A 19,485-nucleotide genomic window follows, 5' to 3' on the forward strand; every position below is an offset into this window, starting at 1 on the left:
CCATCTTACCTAAAACAACATCTTCCTTTTCCGTGACCCTCAGTCTCCTTACCTGGCTTAGCGCTTTTCACTACCTGACATTAAAAGTTTGCTTATTGCCTCCCACTTCATTGGAATGTAAGTGACTTTGTTTGATTCTATTGTATATTCTTCAGCATCTAAAGTACCTGGTACATTATGAGCACTCAGTAAATATTTGTGAAATATTAAATATGTAAGTAATCAGATTGTAAGCTCTTTGAGGGCAAAGACTATCTTCAGCTTCTTTTTAATTTCATGAATATCTAAGACAGTTCTCAGCCCTGACAGAGGTATAGATAAAATACATGGAACTTTAGATGAGAAATTACTTAGGACTAGCTAGCAGAGTTTTGGGTAAGATCGGAGCACACTACAGAATCATGAAAGGCAGGAAAGCTTTGTGTGGACCCTGAGCAGTCCCAGTCAATGGACATGTAAGGCACCTGAGAAATACCGATTCCTAGGCATCACTCCTGGATATTGGGATAGTAAATCTGGGATGGGGCCAGGAATTAAAATTTCTAAATTTCTAATTAAACAGCCAGGTTTGAACACCACTGGTGTATAGGTTATGTGAAATGTGGTCCTGGAAGATAGGTTTGGAATGGCGGATTGAAGAAAGATTATGGAGTTGTAGAGGCTTTTGAAAGACATTAGAGTATTGTGGATGAGAGTGCAAACTCTGGAACCAGAAGCCTGACTTTAAATCGTAATTCTGCCATTTACTAATCATGTAATCTTAACCTCTCTGTGCTTCAGTTTCCTCATCTGTAGTAGAGGATCATTTTAGCACCCAGCTTAAAGGGTCGTTTGGATAAATGAGTTAACATATACGAAGAGTTTAAACGTAGTACGACATATTGTACATGAAATATGTTAGTTTTCATCATCATCATCAAATAAAGCAGTGATATTAGTGTTGCAGAGTAGGAAACCCTGCTAGCAGTGTTTGACACAAGAGAGTTTAGAGGTTGGGTGATCAGTTAGGAGACTTAGGAGAGAGAGAAGGAGTATGATTTAGAGACAGTAGATGTTTATGTATGTGTATGTACATTTATATATGTATGTATACATACATGCCCACACATAACAAGTAGAATCAACTAGGCTTGATAACTAATTGGATTGTGGCAAGATCAGATAGTGGGAAAGTTGAAGGTTGCATGAAGAATTCAAGTATGGCACTTTGATGGTGCCATTCAAAAGCCACAGTGACAGCAGAAACTATTGCTATGTTTGGTGCAGATCATTAGACTTTGGACTAGCTGCTGGACATAATTGAATTTGAGGGGATTAGAGGGAGATGGGCTATTGAAGAATGCAGGATTGTGACTTTTAAAGGAAGTCAGGACTAAAGATGATATATTTGAGAGTCGTCCACATAAAAGGCTTATAATTAAAGCTCCAAGTTTGGATGGTGTTGCTGAAGAAGAATGTACAGAGGACCAGAGACAGAACCCCGAGGCCTACCTCTGTTTACAAGGTGAAGGAGAAAGGCAATTTATTAGGAAGAAGGGGAAGGAAAGAATGTTCAGAGAAATAGAACTGAGAGCCAGTGTCTTGAAAATCAAGGGAAGAGAAGATTTAAGAAAGGGGAATATCAGAGTTTTACATGCTGCAGAGAGATTGAAGAGAAAAGATAGATATGGTGATTAGTAAATCATGGATGATCATCGAGTAATTTTAGGGGATGGTTGAGGGTCAAACTGGAGTGTAATGGGTTAAGAAGTGAGTCAGGAAGTAGAGGGCTCTTCCTGGTGTTAAGGAAAGTATAAATGAAGACATGGAGACAAGAGTGGGCTTGGCGAATACAGGATGATGGGCATCAACCTGAGTGACCAGGTGTTCGTAGCCCAGAGTGGTAGGGAATTAGGTTAGATGGACGAGGTTAGAGTCAAGATGTGGGGGCCTTTGAATTCCTGGATGAATTGTTGAAACGACCTATCAGGGAATTGAAGAAGGTAAAAATGAAATGATGATGTAAGGACATTAATTTGTCTGGCTGCATGGAACGAATTAAAGGTCAGGGAACACAGGAAGATCACCTAGGAGGATCTTACTCATTTACACAGGAGATAAAGTCAGCCTAAGCTAGGGGTGCACAGGACTTGGTAATGCAAGTATTTCTTCATTTCCCACTTACTGGAGCTGGGGAGTCAAAGTTATTATGAGATATTGTAAGGTAGCTGGAAGATGCTAAAGCCAAGAAGGATGCTAAAGCTAAGAAAGGATGGAATTTTTACTACAGTAGTTACTTTTTTCTGAGTCCTTTAGGCTTAGGAAACTAATCTTAATCTACAGGAGATGAGTTGTTTTCTTGCATTTGAGAGAGGCCCCATCAATATTGTTAAACTGCTGGTGTTGCTTTCAGAGTGAGAGTGTTTATTTGCTTAATTTTGACCAGCTTCCTTTCCTCTTCCTTTTTAGGCTAGGTCCTTTCACAAAAGTGTTCCTGTGAAAGCATTTCCTGCTTTTCTTCAGACGGTAAGTAGATTAACAGAGAAGGCTGTATAATTAATGAAGCAGATGTGTATGATCTGTTTTTATATTTTATAAAGTTCCCAATGCACTTCTTTAGTTTGGAGCCTTTGTTTTTGTTTCCCTCCCTCATGGTGGCTTTCATTAGTTACTGATGCTTTTGCTGAGGGTCGTTTCTGTGTTTCTCAGAGGCAAGTGAGCTGAGTTTTTAGCACTGACTTTGCAGCCAGCTTGCATTGGCTTGAATCTGTTTTGCCCCTTACTAGCAATGAGACCTTAAGTTCCTTAATAACCACATTCCTCAGTTTACTCTTAGGTAAAATGGGAATAATAGGAGAAACTACCTTGTAGGATTGTTAGGCTGCTTATAGCTATATAAGTATTACTTACTCTTCTGTTCATTTTTTGCTCCATTGTGACCTGACCATATGGTAGCAGTGGTTCCAGAACAGTGGTTCATAGCCCACTGCTGAGCTGGTTGCAGTGGGGTAACCTGGAAAACTTTTTAAAAATATAGATTCCTGGAGTCTTCTTACCAAGTAAGACTTTTGGGATTGAGGAGGAAGCCAGTTCCTAGGAGAATCTGTGATTTTTAAAAAGTTCCTTTGTAAGTCTCTAAGGACTTGCTTTATGAATCTGGGTGCTCCTGTATTGGGTGCATATGTATTTAGGATAGTTAGCTCTTCCTGTTGAATTGATCCCTTTACCATTATGTAATGGCCTTCTTTGTCTCTTTTGATCTTTGATAGTTTAAAGTCTGTTTTATCAGAGACTAGGATTGCAACCCCTGCTTTTTTTTGGTTCTCCATTGCTTGGTAGATCTTCCTCCATCCCTTTATTTTGAGCCTATGTGTGTCTCTGCATGTGAGATGGGTCTCCTGAATACAGCAAACTCATGGGTCTTGACTCTTTATCCAATTTGCCAGTCTGTGTCTTTTAATTGGACCATTTAGTCCATTTACATTTAAGGTTACTATTGTTATGTGTGAATCTGATCCTGTCATTGTGATATTAGCTGGTTATTTTGCTCGTTAGTTGATGCAGTTTCTTCCTAGCATTGACGGTCTTTACATTTTGGCATGTTCTTGCAACAGCTGGTACTGGTTGTTCCTTTCCATGTTTTTAGTGCTTCCTTCAGGGTCTCAAAATCACAAGCATTCTTATACACCAGTAACAGACAAACAGAGAGCCAAATCATGAATGAACTTCCATTCACAATTGCTTCAAAGAGAATAAAATACCTAGGAATCCAACTTTCAAGGGATGTAAAGGACCTCTTCAAGGAGAACTACAAACCACTGCTCAGTGAAATAAAAGAGGACACAAACAAATGGAAGAACATGCTATGCTCATGGATAGGAAGAATCAATATCGTGAAAATGGCCATACTGCCCAAGGTAATTTATAGATTCAATGCCATCCCCATCAAGCTACCAATGACTTTCTTCACAGAATTGGAAAAAACTGCTTTAAAGTTCATATGGAACCAAAAAAGAGCCCGCATTGCCAAGACAATCCTAAGTCAAAAGAACAAAGCTGGAGGAATCACACTACCTGACTTCAAACTATATTACAAGCCTACAGTAAGCAAAACAGCATGGTACTGGTACCAAAACAGAGATATAGACCAATGGAACAGAACAGAGTCCTCAGAAATAATACCACACATATACAACCATCTGATCTTTGACAAACCTGACAAAAACAAGAAATGGGGAAAGGATTCCCTCTTTAATAAATGGTGCTGGGATAATTGGCTAGCCATAAGTAGAAAGCTGAAACTGGATCCTTTCCTTACTCCTTATACGAAGATTAATTCAAGATGGATTAGAGACTTAAATGTTAGACCTAATACTATAAAAACCCTAGAAGAAAACCTAGGTAATACCATTCAGGACATAGGCATGGGCAAGGACTTCACGACTAAAACACCAAAAGCAACGGCAACAAAAGCCAAAATTGACAAATGGGATCTAATTAAACTAAAGAGCTTCTGCACAGCAAAAGAAACTACCATCAGAGTGAACAGGCAACCTACAGAATGGGAGAAAATTTTTGCAATCTACTCATCTGACAAAGGGCTAATATCCAGAACCTACAAAGAACTCAAACAGATTTACAGGAAAAAAACAACCCCATCAAAAAGTGGGCAAAGGATATGAACAGACATTTCTCAAAAGAAGACATGCATGCAGCCAATAGACACATGAAAAACCGCTCGTCATCACTGGCCATCAGAGAAATGCAAATCAAAACCACAATGAGATACTATCTCACACCAGTTAGAATGGCAATCATTATAAAGTAAGGAAACAACAGGTGCTGGAGAGGATGTGGAGAGATAGGAACACTTTTACACTGTTGGTGGGATTGTAAACTAGTTCAGCCATTATGGAAAACAGTATGGCGATTCCTCAAGGATCTAGAACTAGAAATACCATATGACCCAGCCATCCCATTACTGGGTATATACCCAAAGGATTATAAATCATGTTGCTATAAAGACACATGCACATGTATGTTTATTGCGGCACTATTCGCAATAGCAAAGACTTGGAATCAACCCAAATGTCCATCAGTGACAGACTGGATTAAGAAAATGTGGCACATATATACACCATGGAATACTATACAACCATAAAAAAGGATGAGTTTGTGTCCTTTATAGGGACATGGATGCAGCTGGAAGCCATCATTCTCAGCAAACTATCACAAGAACAGAAAACCAAACACTGCATGTTCTCACTCATAGGTGGGAATTGAACAATGAGATCACTTGGACTCAGGAAGGGGAACATCACACACCAGGGCCTATTATGGGGAGGGGGGAGGGGGGAGGGATGGCATTGGGAGTCATACCTGATGTACATGATGAGTTGATGGGTGCTGACGAGTTGATGGGTGCAACACACTAACATGGCACAAGTGTACATATGTAACAAACCTGCACGTTGTGCACATGTACCCTGGAACTTAAAGTATAAAAAAAAAAAGTTCCCCAGGTGATTCTGATGCATAGACAGGTTTGGGAACTGTTGTTCTAAATCTCCATAGAGAAGTAATAATTGCTACCAGTTACTTAGAACCGTTTATGAGACATGCCCTGGGTTAGGTCATTCCATCATTATTCATAGTCTTCCTAGCAAAAATATGGTTACTTCATTTTATAGAGAGAAACCAAGGTTCAAAGATTTGTAATCTTTGAAAATTGTAAACTTATGCATTTTCTGTAATACCAAACATATCTTCTACCTTTTTCCCCTAAAATATACTTAGAGATTCATTTCGATCCCTTCACATCCTGTATCTTAGTTTTCAGGTCTGTGTGTTTGAAATCATTTTGTTTCTTAATTGAGCTTGCTAATTATAAAAGTAGTACATTAATATTTTAAATCTTCAAAGTGTAAAGATACAAAAGAAGAAATTAGAGTTCACACAATTCCACCCTATCTGGGGAGAATGTCTGTTCATCTTTCTGAACCTTTCATATACGTATAATCATATGTGTATTTTGTGTATGTTAACACATTATTCTGTATCACCCTGTTTAGTGGTTGATGGATATACCATCAGCTGTTTAACATACTAAGTAAGCTTCGTAAAGGTTAAGGACTTTGTTTTATTAACTTCTGTGGAAAAAGGTTGTTCTCAACCCTGTATGCCCATTATAATCACTTGGAGAGCTTTAAAAAGACCTAAACAATGCTTGGCTGCCCCGCCCCAGACCAATTAAATTGGTGGACCCAGGCATTGATACTTTTTAAAAGCTTCCCTTTTTACTTTTCTTTCTTTTTTTTTTTTTGGAGGCAGATTCTCACTCCATTGCCCAGGCTAGAGTGCACTGGTTATGATCTTGGCTCACTGCAGCCTCCCCGCCTCCCAGGTTCAAGTGATTCTCAGGCCTCAGTCTCCTGAGTAGCTGGGATTACAGACGTGCACCACCACGCCTGGCTGATTTTTTTGTATTTTTAGTAGAGACAGGTTTTGCCATGTTGGCCAGGCTGGTCTTGATCTCCTGGCCTCAAGTGATCTGCCTGCCTTGGCCTCCCAAAGTGCTGGGATTACAGGTGTGAGCCACCATGCCCGGCCTTTTTTTTTTTTTTTGAGACAAAATCTCTGTTGCCCAGGTTGGAGTGCAGTGGTAGAGTCATGGCCCACTACAGTCTCAAACTCTTAGGCTCAAGTGATCCTCCCACCTCAGCCTCTCAAATAGTTAGGAGCACAGGCGTGTACCAACACACCCAGCTAATTTTACAAATTATTTTTGGAAGAGATGGAATCTCACTATGTTGTCCAGGCTGGTCTTGAACTTCTGAACCCGAGCAATCCTCCAGCCTTGCCCTCTCAAACTATTGGGATTATAGGCATAAAACACCATGCCCAGCCCCCTTTAGTTTTAATTGTAAGGTATGGCTAGGCCTAAAAACCACTGTCATAGACCAGTGGTTCCCAAAATGTGGTCCCTGGACCAGCAATGTCCACCTTACTGGGGAACTTGTTAGAAATGCAGATCTTGGGCTCCACCACTGACCTGCTGAATCAGAAACTCTTGGGGTGGGGCCCAGCTCTCAGCTTCGGTTTTTTTGTTTTTTTTTTTTTTTTGTTTTTTGTTTTTTTGAGACAGAGTCTTGCTCTGTTGCTCAGGCTGGAGTGCAATGGCATGATCTCTGCTCACTGCAGCCTCTGCCGCTGGGGTTCAAGCAATTCTCCTGCCTCAGCCTCCCAAGTAGCTGGGATTACAGGCATGCGCCACCATGGCCTGCTAATTTTTATGTTTTCAGTAGAGGAGGGGTTTCACCATGTTGGCCAGGCTGGTCTCGAATGCCTGACTTCAGGTGATCCACCCGCCTTGGCCTCCCACAGTGCTGGGATTATAGGCGTGAGCTACCGTGCTCAGCCCCAGCTCTCAGTTTCTATCCCGTGCCAAGAGAGACTAGAGTGGCAACATGGTAATTCCTGAGGAACTGCTTCTGTCATACACCCTCATTCCAGCTTGGACAGGGCCTCTTACTTGTTTTATATTTGGGACATCTCTTAATTATTTTGTTCAAGGAAAGGATTTGCAGTTTAAAACTCTTTGAACATGACTAATCTAGGTATGGTATATTCTTCATAGATGAGGTTTCAATAATTCATATTCAGAAATTTGTAATGTCTTTGAGAGTTTCACAATCAATTTGTTACTCAGTTTATTTACCATTAGCCAGACTTTCCTTTGAACCAAAGCCTGATGTAAAAATATCCACTTGAGTTCTGTCTGATTTTGAGGTCATATTTCCTCTGTATTCTAATGGAATTTTCTCCTAATCCTAAAAGCAATACATTTCATAGTAAAGATTTGGACAATGTAAACAGTATTAGGAGAAAATAGCAATCACCCATGCTTGCTTCAGCAGCACATATACTAACTTTGGAATGATACAGAGAAGATTAGCATGGCCCCTGCGCAAGGATGACACGCAAATTCATGAAACATTCCATTAAAAAAAAATTACCTATAATTCTAACACCAAAAGAGAACTGCTAGTCATTCTGGGGTTTTTGGAAATGAATTTTTGTGTATAGTTGAAATTATACTTCATATGTTAGTATACTGTTTGTTGAGCATTTTTTGAATCATTTAAAAAATTTATAAATCTAACACTTAATGACTATATAATATTCTATTATGTGTCTGTACCTTAATTTTGTTAACTATTCCTTATAATTAATATCATAAAGCTATTAAAATTAACATTCTTACAGATAGCAAGTTGATCACAGTATATTAAGGGATAAAAAAGCAAGTTACAGAATATGAAATAGCATGAGCTTTGTTTTTTTTTTACGAAAAAAAGGGAGCATCTGAAAGGAAGTACACTAAAATATTTTCAAAACCAAGAGAACATGTGAAAGAAAGTGCACTGAAATATTTTCAAAGTTTTTTCTTTTATTCTCTTTTAAAATTGTTAATATTTGCTATATATTAAATGAATATATCTGTCTAGGTGTATATATTGCAATGTATAGCGTAATAAACACCATGAACTTATCACTCAAGCCAGGAACTAGCATGTCACCATTAAATTGGACTCATGTTTTTCCCATCTCATTCCCCTGCCAATGCCTTAATTTTTTTTTTTTTTTTTTTTTTTTTTTTTGAGACGGAGTCTTGCTCTGTCACCCAGGCTGGAGTGCAGTGGCGCGATCTTAGCTCACTGCAAGCTCTGCCTCCCGGGTTCATGCCATTCTCCTGCCTCAGCCTCCCGAGTAGCTGGGACTACAGGCGCCCACCACCACTCCTGGCTAATTTTTTGTATTTTTAGTAGAGATGGGGTTTCACCGTGTTGGCCAGGATGGTCTCGATCTCCTGACCTCGTGATCCTGACCTCGGCCTCCCAAAGTGCTGGGATTACAGGCATGAGCCACTGTGCCCGGCCCACTGCCTTTATTTTTAGGTAGCTCTCCTCAATTTTGTGCATATTATTTCCTTCCTTTTATTCCAAGAAGACTTTCATCATTTCATATATTCCTGAACAACATACTGCTTAGTTTTGTTTTTGAGCTTTATAAAAAAGGATCATTTTCTATTTATGTCTTCTAGGACATGTGCACACTCTTAATGTTCCTGAGATTTGTGCATATTACTGCATATTACTGCATCTACCTATAGTACATTCACTTCACTGCAGTATAATACTAATATTTCATTGTACAAATGATTCCTCTTTTTTTAGATCAAAGAATTTCTGGATTGTTTCTCTTTTTTTGAGATGGGGTCTTTGTCACCCAGGCTAGAGTGCAGGGTCACTGCAGCCTTGACCTCCCAGGCTCAAGCCATCCTCCCACCTCAGCCTTCCAAGTAGCTGGGACTACAGGTGTGCACCACCACAGCCAGCTAATTGTTTTTGTATTTTTTGAGAGATGGGGTTTTGCCATGTTGCCCAGACGAGTCTTGAACTCTTGAGCTCAAGCAATCCAGCTGCCTTGGTCTCCCAAAGTGCTGGGATTACAGGCGTGAGCCACCGCACCTGGTCTCTGGATTGTTTCTAAGTTTCTTGCTAATATAAAACAAGGCAGCTGGGCACATTGATACATATGTCTCCTGTTGTCTATATATGTAAGTTTAGGGTTTTAAAAAGATAATGAATTTGTTTGTATTTCACTCATATATTTATAAAAGTATGGGAAAAATGTCTGGAAGAAAATATTTTTTGTTTTCTTCGTTCTTATCTGCATATTCTACAGAATCTATAGGCATAATCCCTGCATTGATCACCCAGGTTCCGTGCTGCAGAACTCTAGGGGGCGCTGCTTATGTGGACTGAGGAGGTCTGGTGCCTCTTAGAAAGGTGGAGCACAAAACTAAGTGACCTGCCTGTTTAACAAAAATGTTATTAAAATAAAATAAAAATTTATAAATTAATCAAGACAATTGAAAACCAAAATTCAAAGGTACTGCACATCATTGGTGTTTTCTGTCCTGCTGTTATCCTTGTGAAAACTTTGTCAGGTTTTTTATGGTGGGGAAAGGATGGGGTGATAATTTTGCCTGGTTGAAAATCATGTGCTCTAGCAACAACGTGGAGACCTGTTCTGCTTCTTCACAAAGTAATGTCTTAAAAGACAACTTGAGCTACCCCTCATAGTACACTACATTTGGGGGTTCGGGGTGAGGATGTTTCGTTTTCCCTGATTGAAACAGCCTTTTTGCATTCCACTGAATTTAGTAATAAGTCCAGGCAAACATGATTTTGCTAATCCTTTATGTCTTGACCAAAGCTTTTTATATTATGAGCAGAAGAGGCTTGGTTTTTCTAGTACTAGATCTGTGATACCCTTTTACTGGTCTAATAGAAGCTTCTTAGATGCCTTTTTATTTTCTTTCTTTCTTTTAAAATTCTCACTTAAATTCTTATTATATAGAAAACCATCTCAGGGAAACTAAAATAGCCTAAACACTTGTGTTTATTCTTTAGTTTTTTTTTTAAGTCTTGATCATTTTATGATCTGGTGATCACTATTCTCTTTTTTCCAGGTTTCTCTAGAGGACTTTCTAAAGAAAATTCGGCGAGTGGATTTTGATATATTCCACCCATCTTTACAGCAGAAGAATACATTACTTCCATTATATTTGTATATTCAGTCATGGAGAAAAATATATTAAAATAATTTCATGGCACTGATGTTAATTCTAGTCTATTAGTTTTATAAAAGTTAGGGTTCTTATTTAGGAACAACAGGAAGTGACTGTTAAGGAGAAAATGAATTTATTGGATGGGATGTCAAGTAGCTCACAAAACTGATGAGAAGTTGCCATGGGACTAGGGTGCCAAGACTGCTGAGATTCTGGCAGAGGCACTGCCATTGGCACCACCACCCCACACAGTGTCTGCTGTGCTGTCCCTGGAAGCTGGAGCTCCAACAGGAATATCGGTTTAGCTGTACATAGGCCATAAGCCACACTTGAGCCAGCGGGCAGGGAGAGGGAATGTCATCCTCCCTTCACCACTGGGGAAGGAAAGGGGAAAGGGCTCAAGTTATCATAGGGGCTTACATGCTGAGCAGCTATAACCTAGGTGTTCAGAACAGCTGGAAGATGCATTTATTTAGGGGTCATAAAGAGTGAAATTAATATTTGAGGAGGATCAGTCACATGTTGTGGGCTTTATATCCCTAACATTTAATTTTTACAATCTTGTGTAAACATTTATCCATGATAATAATGTGACTTCTTTAAGGTCAGAGTGGCTGGCAAAAGCTAGAGCCTTAATTTGATTTTAGCTCTGGCTGATCTGGAAGCTTTTACTTTTTTATTAATCCCACTGCCTCACTCTGTCATTCAGCATTATGATCGTGAATAAAACTGTATTGACAAAGTTTGTATAAGTAATATTAACAGTATTGTATTGAACATCCATTTAAGGGTTGCTACACTTTATACTGTACATTCTGCACTATACCTTGTGCTTCCCAGTGATGAACACTGTGCTGTATACTTTCATCAGTGTTCTCATTTGGTTTTCCTAAAAGCCTATGAAATAAGGCACATTTTTGTTCATCAAACTTTTAAATTGTTTGAGACCAGCCTGGGCAACATCCAAAACCCCATCTTGACCAAAAATACATAAACTAGCCGGGTGTGGTGGTACACGCCCAGCTACTAGGAAGGCTGAGGTGGGAGGATTACTTGAGCCCAGGAGGGTGAGGCCGCGGTGACACATGAATGTACTCCATCTTGGGTGACAGAGCAAGACCCTGTCTCAAAGATAAATGAATAGTAACTAATAATAATATAAAACTTTTATAAGATACCTACCAATTGGAAAAACCAAAATTTTTTACATTGCTGGTGAACTGGTCGATCTGACTCTAAATGAATCTCACTCTCAGGACCAGGATTGTGCCACAGTTTCCTTTTTCCTGTATTTTCAGTAGCCTTGTCTCCTGCCCCATTGGGCTCTATCTCAGTTTAAGTCTTTGGTATCAGCTATGAATTAGTGCCTACTTAAATTGCGAGTGACTTAAAATGTTACATTTTTGCAAATTCAAACAGAGCTTTTGGAACAAAAGAATACATTGTTTCAATCATCTTGACATCACCCCCACCACACACCTACAATGGCTTCTGATTGAGAGCAAGTAGAAATTAATAAATGTATAGTTGAATGAATGTGCAATGTGGTTTTGTATGTTAGTAGACTCTTAGTTGGTACTGATGCTGAAAGTATATCCCCTTTAATTCTATGGCTTTTGAGAGCCATTCACCTTATCTTCAAATGAAAATACAAGGAAATGGGGCCAGGCATGGTGGTTCACACCTGTAATCCCAGCCGAGGCAGGTGGATCACCTGAGGTCACGAGTTCGAGACCAGCCTGGCCAACATGGGGAAATCCCATCCCTACTTAAAATACAACAATCAGCCAGGTGTTGTGGCAGGTGCCTGTAATCCCAGCTACTCGGGAGGCTGAGGCAGGAGAATCGCGTGAACCCAGGAGGTGGAGGTTGCAGTGAGCTGAGATCACACCACTGTACTCAAGCCTGGGTGACAGAGCAAGATTCCATCTCAAAAAAAAAAATAAATAGAAAAGAAAATACAAGGAAATGGGACATGTTTCCTCTTGGGATTCTGAATGAGCCAGGGTTGAAAAGTTCATCAGAGAGTTTGTTAGGAAGCATTGTCTGCAGGTCTTCCCAGGTTAAATTTGGCACCAGTCATCTAAGCTGCTTGCTTCCTTTCTAAGGGTCTTAAAAGGAGGGTTTAATTACGTGACTGGATTAGTGGATTCTTTACTGGCTCAGAAGCCAATTTATTATTAAGTAAATAATTTCAAAATACTTTCTAAACCATTTTAAATTTGATGCTTACAGATTTGGATGAACTAAAGTTACCAATGTAGAGATTCAAGTGGAGTCTTTGTCAGTGAAATTTACTGTACTATTGATTTCCTGCTGTAAAAGATACTCCCTTAGATGATGCTGGCATTCTTTTTGATTTTTCAAATCTCTGGGTTTTTATTAGAGTATTTTAAAGGAGTCAGATACATTTTCAAACCATTTTAGATGTGCTTTGATGTTGAATAAGTGGATAGCAGATAACATATTAAGTATAAATTACAGGTTATTCTCAGTGTAGGTAAAGTTGCATATCATTATGAAATAAGTTTTGGGTAGTTCTCAATCAATTGGCAATATTCTTTGCTTGTGGTTGAATCTCTCCTGTTGATGAAATTGAATTCTTGAGAAATGTAACTGTAGCTAACACTTATTGAACACAAACTCGAACAGGTGGTGTACTTTGCACTTTTATGCTTTAACCCTCATAGTGCAGTAGGCCTTTATTTTCCAAATGATAAAATGTCTCAGAGATGTTAAGTTCAAGGTCATGGAGGCATTAGTACTAGAACTGGTTGCCAGATCCACATTAGTTCAATGCCAAAGCCTATTATTATTATTATTTTACCATTCTTGAGATTGTAAACTGCCAAGTTTAAAAGCTCAAAGGCACACATTTTTTAGAAATAAGTATTACTGCTTAAGTTTCAGAGACAAATTAGGTTAAAAAAGGTAATTACTACATAAATTCCAACTGCAAATTAGGTGAGAGAGAAATAGACAATTGAAATAGGTGTCAGGTGCTGGTCACTGGGTGTATATGGCGGGGGAGTGTGGGGGGATACTTCACCGGCTTGGCAGTCAAAGAAGGTTTCCCAGAGGAGAAATAGTGTCAGGAAGATTGGGTAGGACCCAGGGCTTGGGGAGGGAGTGTTGACGTTTTTGTGGGGAGGTCCTGGCTGAAGAAGCAGTGTGTGCAAAGGCCAGGAAACAGAATGGATGGTCTATGTCAAGACTCTTGATTTTTTTGCCTTTAACTTACTTATGTAAAAAGAACAGAATGTCCAGAGTTCTTAGGAAAGTTTGTGAATAAAGTGACCACATCCCCTGATCTACTGAAACACTGAATTAAGATCAAAGACTTGGGAGTTCATATTTTTTCCATTTCAGCAAATCCCTAGGTGCCCTTGGATTTGTTTTAGCTCATATAAATTGGACTTTTCTGAAGACATTGGCTTAATCGATTGCCTTGTGAAAGATCCTTAGAGTTGTAAACATTATATGGTTCCTTACTGAAAATAAAACATCCTACTGTTTGTTCCTGCAAGGAACACAGGTCCAGAATTGGGAAGGGTGTTGGAAATGGGTCAGAAGAAGGGGAGAAGAGTCAATGAGGGAATGCATTAAAATAATTTTGATACTTCATTTTACCTACTTTTTTCTATAATGAATGTATATTTTTTGGGTAAGCACAAAGTTATTTCTTGAAAGTTAAGACTCTCCAAATGAGAAAGATGCTTGTAGAATGGGAAGGTGATTAAATTTATGGAACAATAAATAGGTAGGCATACATTTTTCTATCATATCAGTATATACCAGTTAAGAGTTCAGCAAAAAGGAATATTTGGCACAATAAATTATTAAATATGTAACTCATTCTGTAGTGTAAGCTGGAAAATACAGTTATTAGCTACAGGGCAGTAGAGTATTGTACAGTGATGTGAAGTGCTTTTAAGAGTGGGCTGGACGCAGTGGCTGATGCCTGTAATCTCAGCACTTTAGGGGGCCAAGGCAGGTGGGTCTCTTGAGCCCAGGAGTTCAAGACCAGCCTGGGCAACATGGCGAGACCCCATCTCTACAAAAAATAGAAAAATTAGCCAGGCATAATGGCGAATGCCTGTAGTCCCAGATACTCCAGTGGCTGAGGTGGGAGGATTGTTTGAGCAGAGGAGGTGGAGGTTGCAGTGAGCCAAGCAAGATCGTGCCACTGCACTGCAGCCTGGGCAACAGAGAGAGACCCTGACTCAAAAAAAAAAAAAAAAGTGAACTCCAGAGGAGCCTGTCTGTGTGGGTTCAGTCCCAGCTGTGCCACCCTAAGAGTTGTGTAACCTCAGCAAATTACCCCAATCCTCTGTTGCTCCATTTGTAAAACAGACAAAATCATATCAACCTCAGCGGTGGTTGTGAGGAATAAATGAATTTCTCCATGTAAAGTGCTTAGAATAGTGACCTACATGTAGTAAACAACACACGTTAATATTATTGTACAAAAGACAGACTGGCAGCCTGAACCAAATGAGGCCTGCAGGCATATTTTGTTTTGCAAGCATGGCATTTGAAAAAGAATGAGAAATTGAATGTTTTAGACAGGATGTGTCCTCTCCAATTGGCCACAGGTCCAGGCATGAGCTATTATCTCAAACTCAGCCTGACTCAAACATTCATGTTACTTGCTTACTCTAAATACTTGTGCTTGTGACCAATGGCTCAGGAGAATCGGTGGATGGTAGATTAATAACAAGGGATCTGAAATTTGAGGCTGACTTCACAAAGCACAGCCATGCTTTCTCCCAAAACGCCTGTTGTCTTTTAACTGTTTACACATTTCTCCCTCACTTAGCCATATTACTTGAGTGTAGGACAATGTTTTATTTATCTTTGTATACCCAGAACCTAAAGTAGATCCTGTTGCCGCTCTGAAAATCTTTGTGGTTCGAATGAACATGCTGTAGTATAATGTGGGCTGGGGGCTCTCAGGAAATGTAAATTGGGGTTCTGTTGGATATGTGAAGGACAAACTGGATATCAGAAAGATGGAACTGGAAGTCTGTGTCAAAGCTGTGGTGTCTGGGCAACACATGGGACGTTCAAGAAACCAGGTTGTTGAGTACAGAAAGCAGAGTGAGGAGGAAGTGAGGCTGGATGGATAAGGAAATCATAGGCAACATTAAGGTGTTTGGATTTTAAGAGTGACATGAGATTTGAAAACAAGTACTTCTCCACAGATGGTCCATAACATGTATTTTGTGTATATCCTAATGGAGATTATCTACAATGTTTCTAATGTAATCATATCTTTAGATAACCAGTGCCTTTTGAATCAGATATGAGATAGAATGTCTTTATTGTTATTTGATAAGTCTGTGGGTTGACATTTTATTCCCCTCCACAAATACTGTTTTCCTGCAGTGGCTCACGCCTGTGGTCCCAACACTTTGGAAGCCTGAGGTGGATGGATCACAAGGTCAGGGGTTCGAGACCAGCCTGGCCAACATGGTGAAACCACGTCTCTACTGAAAATACAAAAATTAGCCAGGTGTGGTGGCGGGCGCCTGTGGTCCCAGCTACTCAGGAGGCTGAGGCAGGAGAATTGCTTGAACCCAGGAGGCAGAGGTTGCAGTGAGCTGAGATTGTGCCACTGCACTCCAGCCTGGGTGACACAGTGAGACTTTGTCTCAAAACCAAACCAAACCAAAAAAAAAAAAAAAAGAAAAACAGTCCTGCCTTGGTGTACTGTGTTTTCCCTTTTATTTTGAATCACGATTAATCTCCTCAGCTGCTTAGTTATATAATAATATCCTATGTGTTTAAACACAGGCCTACATGATGAATTTCTCAGAGTAAGTTCAGGAGCTTTTTTTAAAACCACAGGATCTCTCTAATGGGCACCACAAGGATTCTTTAGGAACACGACATTGATTTGAGAAGCTATTTCACTATATCCTATATTTGTTTCTTGCTGCAGTTTTATATGATGACAGTTTTCTTTTCTTTTTTTTTTTTTTTTTTTTTTTTTTTTGAGACGGAGTTTCGCTCTGTCGCCCAGGCTGGAGTGCAGTGGCCAGATCTCAGCTCACTGCAAGCTCCGCCTCCCGGGTTTACGCCATTCAACTGCCTCAGCCTCCCGAGTAGCTGGGACTACAGGCGCCCGCCACCTCGCCTGGCTAGTTTTCTGTATTTTTTAGTAGAGACGGGGTTTCACCGTGTTAGCCAGGATGGTCTCGATCTCCTGACCCCATGATCCGCCCGTCTCGGCCTCCCAAAGTGCTGGGATTACAGGCTTGAGCCACCGCGCCCGGCCAATGACAGTTTTCTAAATTGATTAAGACATTTCTCAAGTTAATCAACATAAAGACGCTGCCTGCACACCTTTCTTGTAAGCTATTCTATTTAAGATGTTAGAAATAGATCTGTTTGAATCTTGCTTTGAGGGAATGTGTAATACACTCGTTTGTTGTTGTTTGAGGCAGAGTCTCGCTCTGTCGCCCAGGCTGGAGTGCAGTGGTGCAATCTCGGCTCACTGAAAGCTTCGCCTCCTGGGTTCACACCATTCTCCTGCCTCAGCCTCCTGAGTAGCTGGGACTACAGGCGACCACCACCACACCCGGCTACTATTTTGTATTTTTTTTTTAGTAGAGACGGGGTTTCACCGTGTTAGCCAGAATGGTCTTGATCTCCTGACCTCATGATCCACCCACCTCGGCCTCCCAAAGTGCTGGGAGTACAGACATGAGCCACTGCGCCTGGCCAATACACTCTTTCTTAAGAGGTCATTTGAAAAATGAATATGTTTATTTTCTGCTTACACAGCTAACTCCTAAGTGCTCATTGTAAAAATCATGGGGAAAAAAATAAACACAAAAGTGTAAAGGGAAAATATTTTAAGTCACCCATAATTTCACCAGGTAAGACATAGCCACTGTGATATTATCATTCATTCGTGTGTGTGTGTGTGTGTGTGTGTGTGTGTGTGTGTGTGTGTGTGTGTGTGTTCATGATTTCTGGCTCATAACTCCCATAACCCTTGTTATAGTCTTTTGCTATAATGTTGGAGTGCTTTAGGCCTCAGAAGCAGGCCTCGGAAAACAATCTCTCTGACCTTGTGCCCTCCCTTCACCTGCTCCTTTTTTTTTTTTAATTTTACTTTAAGTTCTAGGGTACATGTGCACAATGTGCAGGTTTGTTACATATGTATACATGTGCCATGTTGGTGTGCTGCACCTGTTAACTCATCATTTACATTAGGTATATCTCCTAATTCTATACCTTCCCCCCCCCATCCCCCAGCAGGCCGCAGTGTGTGATGTTCCCCTTCCTGTGTCCAAGTGTTCTCATTGTTCAGTTCCCACCTATGAGTGAGAACATGCGGTGTTTGGTTTTCTCTCCTTGGGATAGTTTGCTCAGAATGATGGTTTCCAGCTGCATCCATGTCCCTATAAAGGACATGAACTCATCCTTTTTTTATGGCTGCATAGTATTCCATGGTGTATATGTGCCACATTTTCTTAATCCAGTCTATCATTGATGGACATTTGGGTTGGTTCCAAGTCTTTGCTATTGCGAATAGTGCCGCAATAAACATACGTGTGCATGTGTCTTTATAACAGCATGATTCATAATCCTTTGGGTGTATGCCCAGTAATGGGATGGCTGGGTCAAATGGTATTTCTAGTTCTAGATCCCTGAGGAATCGCCACACTGTCTTCCACAATGGTTGAACTAGTTTACAGTCCCACCAACAGTGTAAAAGCGTCCCTATTTCTCTACATCCTCTCCAGCACCTGTTGTTTCCTGACTTTCTAATGATCACCATTCTAACTGGTGTGAGATGGTATCTCATTGTGGTTTTGATTTGCATTTCTCTGATGGCCAGAGATGATGAGCATTTGTTCATGTGTCGGTTGGCTGCATAAATGTCTTCTTTTGAGAAGTATCTGTTCATATCCTTTGCCCACGTTTTGATGGGGTTGTTTGATTTTTTCTTGTAAATTTGTTTAAGTTCTTTGTAGATTCTGGATATTAGCCCTTTGTCAGATGGGTAGATTGTAAAATTTTCTCCCATTCTGTAGGTTGCCTATTCACTCTGATGGTAGTTTCTTTTGCTGTGCAGAAGTTCTTTAGTTTAATTAGATCCTATTTGTCAATTTTGGCTTTTGTTACCATTGCTTTTGGTGTTTTAGTCGTGAAGTCCTTGCCCATGCCTATGTCCTGAATGGTATTGCCTAGGTTTTCTTCTAGGGTTTTTATGGTTTTAGGTCCAACATTGAAGTCTTTAATCCATCTCGAATTGATTTTTGTATAAGGTGTAAGGAAGGGATCCAGTTTCAGCTTTCTACATATGACTAGCCATTTTCCCAGCACCATTTATTAAATAGGGAATCCTTTCCCCATTTCTTGTTTTTGTCAGGTTTGTCAAAGATCAGATGGTTGTAGATGTGTGGTATTATTTCTGAAGGCTCTATTCTGTTCCATTGGTCTATATCTCTGTTTTGGTACCAGTACCATGCTGTTTTGGTTACTGTAGCCTTGTAGTATAGTTTGAAGTCAGGTAGCATGATTCCTCCAGCTTTGTTCTTTTGACTTAGGATTGTCTTGGCAATGTGGGCTCTTTTTTGGTTCCATATGAACTTTAAAGTAGTTTTTTCCAATTCTGTGAAGAAAGTCATTGGTAGCTTGATGGGGATGGCACTGAATCTATAAATTACCTTGGGCAATATGGCCATTTTCATAATATTGATTCTTCCTATCCATGAGCATGGATTGTTTTTCCATTTGTTTGTGTCCTCTTTTATTTCACTGAGCAGTGGTTTGTAGTAGTTCTTGAAGAGGTCCTTCACATCCCTCGTAAGTTGGATTCCTAGGTATTTTATTCTCTTTGAAGCAGTTGTGAG

At 40.0% G+C, this 19,485-nt stretch overlaps 1 protein-coding gene and 1 non-coding gene across 12 annotated transcripts in view; both read left to right on the forward strand.

The window, feature by feature from the left end:
* Positions 1 to 19,485, forward strand: part of NDUFAF6 (NADH:ubiquinone oxidoreductase complex assembly factor 6) — a 112,522-nt gene that overhangs the window by 27,447 nt on the left and 65,590 nt on the right. For 8 of the 11 annotated variants that reach the window (XM_030937952.1, XM_030937953.1, XM_030937955.1 and 5 more), the window contains 2 exons: positions 2,449 to 2,505; positions 10,517 to 11,419. In XM_030937952.1, the coding sequence (XP_030793812.1) occupies positions 2,449 to 2,505; positions 10,517 to 10,645 (186 nt within the window). In that variant the 3' untranslated portion in view covers positions 10,646 to 11,419. Of the gene's footprint in view, positions 1 to 2,448; positions 2,506 to 10,516; positions 11,420 to 19,485 lie in introns of those variants that run through there. The other 3 variants (XR_004059303.1, XR_004059302.1, XM_030937954.1) reach the window with 1 other exon arrangement.
* On the forward strand, positions 7,884 to 7,986 carry LOC115899872. Its single transcript, XR_004059460.1, has one exon. It is a non-coding gene; the product is annotated as a U6 spliceosomal RNA (small nuclear RNA).

The sequence above is a fragment of the Rhinopithecus roxellana genome, chromosome 9, assembly GCF_007565055.1.
Source record: "Rhinopithecus roxellana isolate Shanxi Qingling chromosome 9, ASM756505v1, whole genome shotgun sequence".
Lineage (NCBI taxonomy): Eukaryota > Metazoa > Chordata > Mammalia > Primates > Cercopithecidae > Rhinopithecus > Rhinopithecus roxellana.